General features: G+C 44.4%; 1 protein-coding gene across 3 annotated transcripts; it reads right to left on the bottom strand.

Annotated features, from left to right (window-relative positions):
* Window positions 1-386: 386 nt before the first annotated feature.
* LOC122941432 (endogenous retroviral envelope protein HEMO-like) lies at window positions 387-8,086 on the bottom strand. 3 transcript variants are annotated; one of them, XM_044298683.1, is made up of 2 exons: window positions 7,879-8,086; window positions 387-2,232 (listed from the first exon to the last, which is right to left on the bottom strand). In XM_044298683.1, exon 2 carries the CDS (start codon window positions 1,955-1,957, stop codon window positions 623-625), a length of 1,335 nt encoding a protein of 444 aa, XP_044154618.1. In that variant the 5' UTR covers window positions 1,958-2,232; window positions 7,879-8,086; the 3' UTR covers window positions 387-622. The 3 variants fall into 3 exon arrangements, with proteins under 3 accessions (XP_044154618.1, XP_044154620.1, XP_044154619.1); XM_044298685.1 differs by lacking the exon at window positions 7,879-8,086 and adding an exon at window positions 3,457-3,477; XM_044298684.1 differs by lacking the exon at window positions 7,879-8,086 and adding an exon at window positions 3,056-3,192.
* Between the last annotated feature and the right edge of the window lie 331 nt (window positions 8,087-8,417).

Below are 8,417 nucleotides of genomic sequence, written 5' to 3'. Positions count from 1 at the left end.
CAGACATTTCAATAATGGCTTTTGAATCCATCTATTGATTGGTTAGTTATTTTTCAAGTTTCACTTTACAAAAAATGTGTTAACTAATGGGTTTTAGAATTTTAAGCAAAAGAGGCAAAATTACAAGGAGTAGTACAAATGTTATCTTATCTTAACACACACAGTTCACTTCTTCTATAGTTTTCTTTTCAAATGTCAGCAAATTATATCATGTATACAGATAAAATGAAAATCACTTTTATATCCATAGTAGAAGCTGGATAATTTCCTTAACATTTCCCTCCTTTTTTTCATTTTTCTGTTCACGTGGTAGACGTTTTCTTCCTTCTGAAGGCTTCATTGTATCATGTGTGTCTTGCTAACTACTAACCTGCCTAAACAAACAAATGACCCCTTAGACAGCCCGTACTTCACAGAGTATACAGATAAGCTGCATAGACCATGCGATGCAAGCATCGATTCCAGCCTGTCTAGTAGTTGTCATTTGATTAAGCATACATTTTATTAAAACCACATACTACACACAAACACACTATCTAAGTGGATGACAACAGCAACTAGGGATACATCGCAGCACAGGAGCTTCAGACTGTCATCTCCAGGGCTGTTGTGTCATCTATTTTCAAGGGAGGGAATTTCCCCTACTGCAATGAGAAATACACAACATTAGTAATTTCCAAGCAATTAGCAGTATCAAAACCAGGCCTATCACTACCACTATGGGCTTCAGTAAATCAGAGATCATATTGTTGAACCAGACACCTATAGACCCCATCCAAGAGAAGGGGTTCCATCCTTCTTTAGCTATGTCTCTAGCTTTTTGTTGCAATTCCTTTACCTTATTCATGTGGGCCTCTATGGGATCATGTGAATCTTCAACCCAGGTGCAGCATTCTTCTCCTATGATAGCACAAGTCCCACCCTCTATAGCTAGGAGGTAGTCTAAGGCCATCCTATTTTGGAGAGCCACTTTCCTGACTTGTGCCAGTTCCTCATTAAGGGCATGGATTGAACTTGTGGTCTCATTAATAATTCCATCCATGATATTTGCATATTTGTTTAATTTATTTGCTAACTCAATTCCCCAACCTGTCCAAGAAGGGAACCACATCCAGGCTTTATCTGCTGATGTGAATAACTCTCGTTTGTTTCTAGTCATCCCAAGAAGAGTTTCAGGGGCATCAGTAAGTGAAATGTTTGTGCGTCGTCTGATGGCTGGGACAACTCTTCCTATGGTACAGTTGCCCCATGCCCCCATAGGGAGCCATGAGTAGGCTCTGTTACCACAAATGTAATATAGTCCTTGTTTCAGGACTTTGGGAATCATCCTGCCGTGATGTCCCAGCCATCCCTGAAACCATATCATATTATCATACAATTTCGTCTTACAAGTCCATTTGTCCTTGTCCTTCTTTTCTGGACAGGCACACCTTGGGGCACAAGAAACTTTCATAGTTGGACAGAAACACAAACTATTACAGTTAGTATTAACTATGTCACATGAAGTCTTCCTAAATTCCATATTGAATATCAGAGTAGCATTTCTACAATCTGTTTCCCCCACATATATCTGTGGTAAACTGACAAAACGGCCCTTTATCTTAGCTATATGGTTCACAAACATAGGCCCCAAACATATAGTGGGCGGAGAGATTATACCAGTAATCTCTAAGTATATCCCTTGATCAGAAACAGCATTATGTGAGGTGTGATCTACATCTATTTGAACATCATAGCTATAGTCTGTGAGATTCAAATCATTCATAGAGATTGGAACACCTATCAGAGGGATTCCCTTGTAGTTGGCAGGGATATGAGAGCATATCCAACAGTCAGTAGTATTCAGCTGCTTGGCAGTCTGTTGATGTAGTTGCCAAATGGAATTTGTATGTTTTCCTCCTTTCACCTGCGCACAAAAACATAGAATATAAAGAAACAGGCAAGGCATTGCATGCATTGTGATGGTCTACTGATCCACGTTATTCTCACAACTGGTTGGATTTACAACTGTAGGGCTGCTTTCCTGTTCGTGACTGTCTGTCTTCAGAACCTTTTTGCAGTGACTTGCATGGACCCAGACTGGTCTCCCGTTCAGCTTGACGGCGGTGGGTGTGGTCAGTTGCACCTGATATGGACCGTCAAACCTTGGCTCCAGGGTCTTTCTTACATGCCTCTTCAGGACTACCCAATCTCCAGGAACTAGAGAATGTGTACCTTCAAGAGAATTAGGATCTGGTATAGAAGAGAAAACGCGTGAATGCACCTTTGACAGATGTTCATGCAATTCCACCAAATATGAAGTCAGGGTAGAGTAGTCTGCTTGCAGCTGCTGTGGAAAATATAACCCTGTCCTTGGTGCAGAACCAAACAAAATTTCAAACGGACTAAGCTTTTCTTGTCCAGTAGGAGTAGTGCGGATGGCATATAATACTACTGGCAAAGCTTCTACCCAGTTCATAGAACTGTGTGAGTCTAAATACTTTTGCAATTTTAATTTAATTGTCCCATTAAGTCTTTCCACCTTTCCGCTGCTTTCCGGGTGATAGGGAGTGTGCAGGGCTTGTGTGATCCCTAGGGTCTTCAGTATGTGTCCCATTATCTCCCCAGTGAAGTGGGTACCTCTGTCTGACTCTATTACCTCTGGAATCCCATATCTGCAGACTACCTCTGACAATATTTTCTTAGCAGTATTTTTGGCTGTAGCTGTAGTTACTGGCCAAGCTTCTGGCCAGCCTGAGAATACATCAATGGCTACAAGGACATACTCATATGTGCTCACCTTGGGTAGCTGGATGTAATCCACCTGCACTCTTTGAAACGGGTACAAGGGTTTGGGAGTGTGTTTCTTGGGGGTCTTTACAAACCTCCCAGGGTTATGTCTGGCACATGTAAGACAACCCTGAACAAACTTTTCAAAGAGGGTCTGAATTCCAGGTGCAAACCAATGTTCTAACACTAGTGCGCTCATAGCTCCTTTCGACAAATGAGTAGGGCCATGTGCTAAATTGGCCATCATCGGATACAAACTCCGAGGCAAACATGTTCTGCCATTTACCTGCCAGAGCTCTTCTGTCTTCGTAGCCCCCGCCTCCATCCATACCTTTTTGTCTTGAGGCGTTATCTGGGCCTGTAATTCCTGCAAGAGCGACAAATCTGGCATAGTTGGAAAAAACAATGTCAGGAGCGGCAGACCGGCTGCTTGTTTGGCTGCTTGGTCTGCTTGAGCATTTCCCACAGCCAGCGGATCATCTTGCTTCACATGGGCTGGCACTTTAACAATGGCTACCTCTGTGGGCAGCTCTAGAGCCTCTATGAGGCTCTGTACTGCTTCTGAATTTTTAATTGGTTTGCCCGAGGAAGTCAGAAATCCCCTAGTTTTCCAGATAACACCAAAATCATGTGCTACCCTGAAAGCATACCTGGAATCAGTGTAACAATTTATTCTCAGTCCCTTACCCATTGTACATGCGTCAGTGAGTGCCTTCAACTCCGCCTCCTGTGCAGACGCACAAGATGGGAGTGGTTTTTGTATGATTACCTTACCATCCTGGATTACCGCATACCCGGTGACAAAGTGTCCTTGTTCGTCATTCCACCATCTGGAGCCATCTACAAAATACTCAGCATCAGGATTAGTTAATGGTGTTTCAGTAACATTTGGTAACCCTTTTGTTTCTGCAATCATCAATTCATGACAGTTATGATTTGCAACTGGATCAGACATGTCTACTACTCCCACTCCCCCCTCCTCTTCTAAATCCACTGGCATCAAAGTAGCTGGATTTAGAACAGTACATCGCTGTAAGGTAATGTGGGGACTGAGGAGCGTCATCTCATATTTTGTGATCCTGGCTTGAGACAAATGTTTCAGTTTGGTGGAGTGTAGTAATTCAGCAACTGAATGTGGTGCTTGTAAGGTAAGAGGGTGTTGCAGTACCAAGTCTTCCGTCTTTAGCACCAATTCAGAGGCAGCAGCGACAGCTCTGAAACATGTGGGTAGTGCTCTGGCAATACAATCCAAACTGGTAGAATAGTATGCTATAGGCCGCATACGATCCCCATGTTTCTGCGTCAGTACACCTGAGGCAAATCCCCCTTGCTCATGACAATACAACGTGAAAGTTTGTTTGTAATTGGGGATGCCCAATGCTGGTGTCGTGGTGAGAGTGAGTTTTAATGTATGAAATGCACTCACAGCTCCTGGTGTGAGTTCAAAGGTCTCTCCTTTGAGGCAATCATATAGTGGCTGCATCATCTGAGAGCAATCCTTAATCCAGGGGCGACAGTAACTGACAAGTCCAATAAAGGCACGCAGAGCCCTTGGAGTACTTGGCAGGGGGTGCTGCCGGATAGCAGTAACCCTCTCAGTCGTGAGGTGTTTGGTACCTGGAGAAATACAGTGACCTAGGAAAATCACAGTAGATTTACAAAGTTGCAGCTTCTCCTTGGAGGCTTTACAACCATTTTCAGCAAGGAAAATAAGCAAAGATAAAGTTTCTTCTTTACACTGTTCAGAGCTGTGGCAACAAAGCAACAGATCATCAATATATTGTAAAAGAACAGTGTCCGGATAGGCCGGCTGCCAGGACTGCAACACAGAGTGTAAAGCAGTGGAGAAAATATCAGGGGAATTGGCAGCCCCTTGTGGTAAAACGACCCATGCATACTGCTTGTGACGAAAAGTGAAAGCAAAGTAGGGCCAGCATTCTTCATCTAAAGGGACAGAGAAGAAAGCATTTGCAAGATCAATGACAGAAAAAGATGTGGCATCTATGGGCACTTGGTTTAACAGTGTGTGTGGATTGGGCACTTGTGGTGTATTTATGACAGTTACAGCATTCACTGCCCTTAAATCATGTACCATACGATAGACTGGAGGCTGACCCTTCACAGTCTGTTTCTTCTTTACAGGAAATAGGGGTGTATTAAAGGGGCTTTTTATAGGGATTATTAACCCTTTCCCCAACAGCTCTTCCAGATCATTTGCAATGGCATCTTCCTGTGAAGAATTTAATGGGTACTGACGCACACATGGCGGCTTAATGCCAGGTTTCAGCTGCACAACCACCGGAGTTACTGGTAGTCTGCCCACATCTGTCTTGGAAGTTGCCCACAAATGTGATGGCACTTCAGACAGCCAATCTGGGGGTGTATTCTGAGAGGCAGAGGGGGCACTAAATGTCATTAAGTACATAAGTGCACACAGAGTCTCTTCAGACACAGGGGCTGTAATTTGGGGTTTTCCTGAAGAGAAATCCACAGATGCCCTCATGGCACTGAGTACGTCAGTCCCCAGCAAATTGTATGGACTATCTGAGCTTACCAACACACGTGTGACAATAGATGCAGCATCATGAATATTAAGTTTAACAGGCTTTGTTAGTGGGAGTTTAACAGTTGTCCCCTCAACCCCTTGACAGTAGATGTAATCTGAGGAGATAAGCTCCTCAGGCACATATTTTTCTTGTATTAGGGTATGGGCCGCTCCTGTGTCTACCAAGAAGTCAATTGAATTCCCTGTGTCCTCACATGTGGATGTGATGATTAGTTGTGGACCTGGGATTGCGTCAAGGGGGTAGTTAACGTTGAGGGAACTCACAGGATTGCCGTCACTTCATTGAGAGGTCCGGGCAGTAGCCTGACCTCTCCGGGGACATCTGACTGAAAAATGCCCTTTTTTCCCACAATTCCAGCATGTTACTTGGTCCCAGTTACGTGGAGACTGATCCCCACCTGGTATTCTTTCGTGAAACCTGCCCTTAGGTTTAAAAGGTTGGTTAGCCATTATTGGCTTCTTTTTATTTTGTAAGTCTAGCTCAGCTCCCTTTGCTATGGCCACTAGGTCAGGGAACTGGCAGGTCCGCCAATCAGGGCGAGCCTTCTTCACCGCATCCTGTATGGGTGCTTTTAATCCAGACATGAATGTATGTTTTAGTAGTCTCATGTCCTTACTGTCTCCTGTCTCATACCCATAGTCAAGCCAGAGCTGTTCTAAAGCTGTGGCATAGTCAGCTACAGTCTGCTTAGCGTCTTGTGTTTGCATCATAAAAGTGTCAGTCTGATTGTCCTGTTGCTCTTTTACCCAGGGTTTAAGGGCCATGATAAATTCCTGGCCTGACTGGTCTGTGGCCTTATCCACTGGGACAGTACCAGGGGCTTTTGCCATCATTTGATTCTTAAGTACTTCCCCTCCTTTAGTCTCTAGAAGACTCTCCAGATCCGCCCAAGTGGCTTTATATGCGGTCTGGATACTTTCCAATTTACGAAGGAAAGTACTGGGGACAGTACGGGGGTCTGGCAAAGTGTTACACATAGCCAGTAACTCACTAGGAGTCCATGGCCTATAGACCTCATAATCATGTGTTTCCAGTTGCCCAGCTTTCACTGTGGGGAGGGTCTTATTGACTAATGGGTATAAGCCCACACGAGAGTGTGGCTTGGACCCCCCACAGGCTGAGCATCTCACTCTTGTGTCTGGGTTCTGTTGTCCACAATTAGGACAAGTCCACCCCTCCGGGCTTTTATATGGAGGTGGTGCTGTGGGAGGGAGAGATTTTTGTGGGTTATGGGGGATAATACACCGTACTTCAGAAGGGATGTTTAATTCTTTTGTAGGCAATTTAATTTCATCCCATATTTCATACATAGTCCCTTTGTCAGTGTCTTTTGCCTTATGGGCAGTCAAAGTCATTCCCTGGGCTACATCATACCACATTGTGGCCTGGTCATATTTGTTATGGTCTTCCAACCACCCCTTAAAATTTGTAAGAAATTTCTGCCATACTGGTTCATCCAATGTTCCATTCACACCTGCTCCTAATTTCTTTAGCATTTGTCTACAGTCTTTGGTTGCTTCAGTGCCCTTTGCGCATTGCATAATATCAATTGCAGAGACCCATTTCTCTGCTCCCTTCTCAGAGGAACGCTTACTCTGTGTAGCCCCCATCCCGTGGGTGGCTCCTTGTAATTCACTATCCAGGTACTCACACACCTGGTGAATTACAACAGTGCTGTGGACACACTTCCGAGGCAGCACTATCAGTAGTGCCGTGGACACACTTCCGAGGCGGCACTACTATTGGTGCCGTGGACACACTTCCGAGGCGGCACCAATTTTCCTACCAGTGGTGCTGTGGGCACACTTCCGAGGCAGCACTATCCACTGGTATGGCAATACTACAATATAGTCTTGCCCTCACACAGAGTAACTCATACGTCCTCTCTGGGGTTACTCGCTGGAAACCCCTTAAACCCCTCTTCGTTCTTTCTATGGCACAGGAAGCAAACAAATACTGCAATCCAAATGATTATAATTGCAACCACCCAATCCAAACTGGAATCATAATACCCACGCATGTATACACTGTACAGCACAGGAATTGGCAGCAATGCAGTAATTCTTCCTCACACAATATCAGCAGGCACTCAGTACATGTGAAACCACACAGTATGACATAACATTGGAACAACCCCTGACCTCAGGCGCCTTTTCAGGTACCAACAAGGAACTGCAGGGCCCCTATCCAAACTTACTGGACAGCTTTATACACTGCCACTTCTCACAGCCTCCTCCAGTATAGGTCTGTCAACCCTTTCTCCACCAGAACCAGAGGCCTCCAGAGACAGGGACCGGACAAGCCAGTCAGCGAGCTCTAGACTTTCAGCTTGGCTCAGGAGGAGCAGGGACAGACCCCTCCAAGATTCAGCTTATCTCAGCCACTCACACATTCGTGCATTCATACGCCTAAAGACAGTTTAGCACATATAGGGGAAATATTACATTCACCAGAACACGGTACAGGCACCACGTTCACACACCACACTGCAGAACAGCGAGCAGAGCTCAGGAGACAGGTAGTAACACAATGGGTTACTTACCGCGGTCTTCCTGGGTCCTGGTCTCCGTGTCGCGATCTGCAGCTAGGAGTGTTGTTATGGTGCCCGCAGTCTCCACCAGAAAATGTTGCGGCAGGCCAAAGGTCAGCCACGTGATGATCGTTGCCTCGTGTTCAGGTGAATGACGTCGACGGAGGAAAATGACAGAAGTCTGAGTATAGTTCAAAACCTTGTCAGGACCCTAAAGTGAAAGTGTCCTGCACCCTTTATTTATACACAGTTCACAGGGTGTAACCCCTCAAAGTAAAACATGATTGGTTTACAGACATTTCAATAATGGCTTTTGAATCCATCTATTGATTGGTTAGTTATTTTTCAAGTTTCACTTTACAAAAAATGTGTTAACTAATGGGTTTTAGAATTTTAAGCAAAAGAGGCAAAATTACAAGGAGTAGTACAAATGTTATCTTATCTTAACACACACAGTTCACTTCTTCTATAGTTTTCTTTTCAAATGTCAGCAAATTATATCATGTATACAGATAAAATGAAAATCACTTTTATATCCATAGTAGAAGCTG

Source organism: Bufo gargarizans, chromosome 6 (genome assembly GCF_014858855.1).
Source record: "Bufo gargarizans isolate SCDJY-AF-19 chromosome 6, ASM1485885v1, whole genome shotgun sequence".
NCBI lineage: Eukaryota > Metazoa > Chordata > Amphibia > Anura > Bufonidae > Bufo > Bufo gargarizans.
The sequence above is the reverse complement of the archived record's forward strand: the minus strand, read 5'-3'. Positions and strand labels throughout refer to the sequence as shown.

Coding starts and splice junctions, on each gene's coding strand:
- LOC122941432 (XM_044298683.1), bottom strand. CDS start 1,957: ATGCATGCAATGCCTTGCCTGTTTCTTTATATTCTATGTTTTTGTGCG.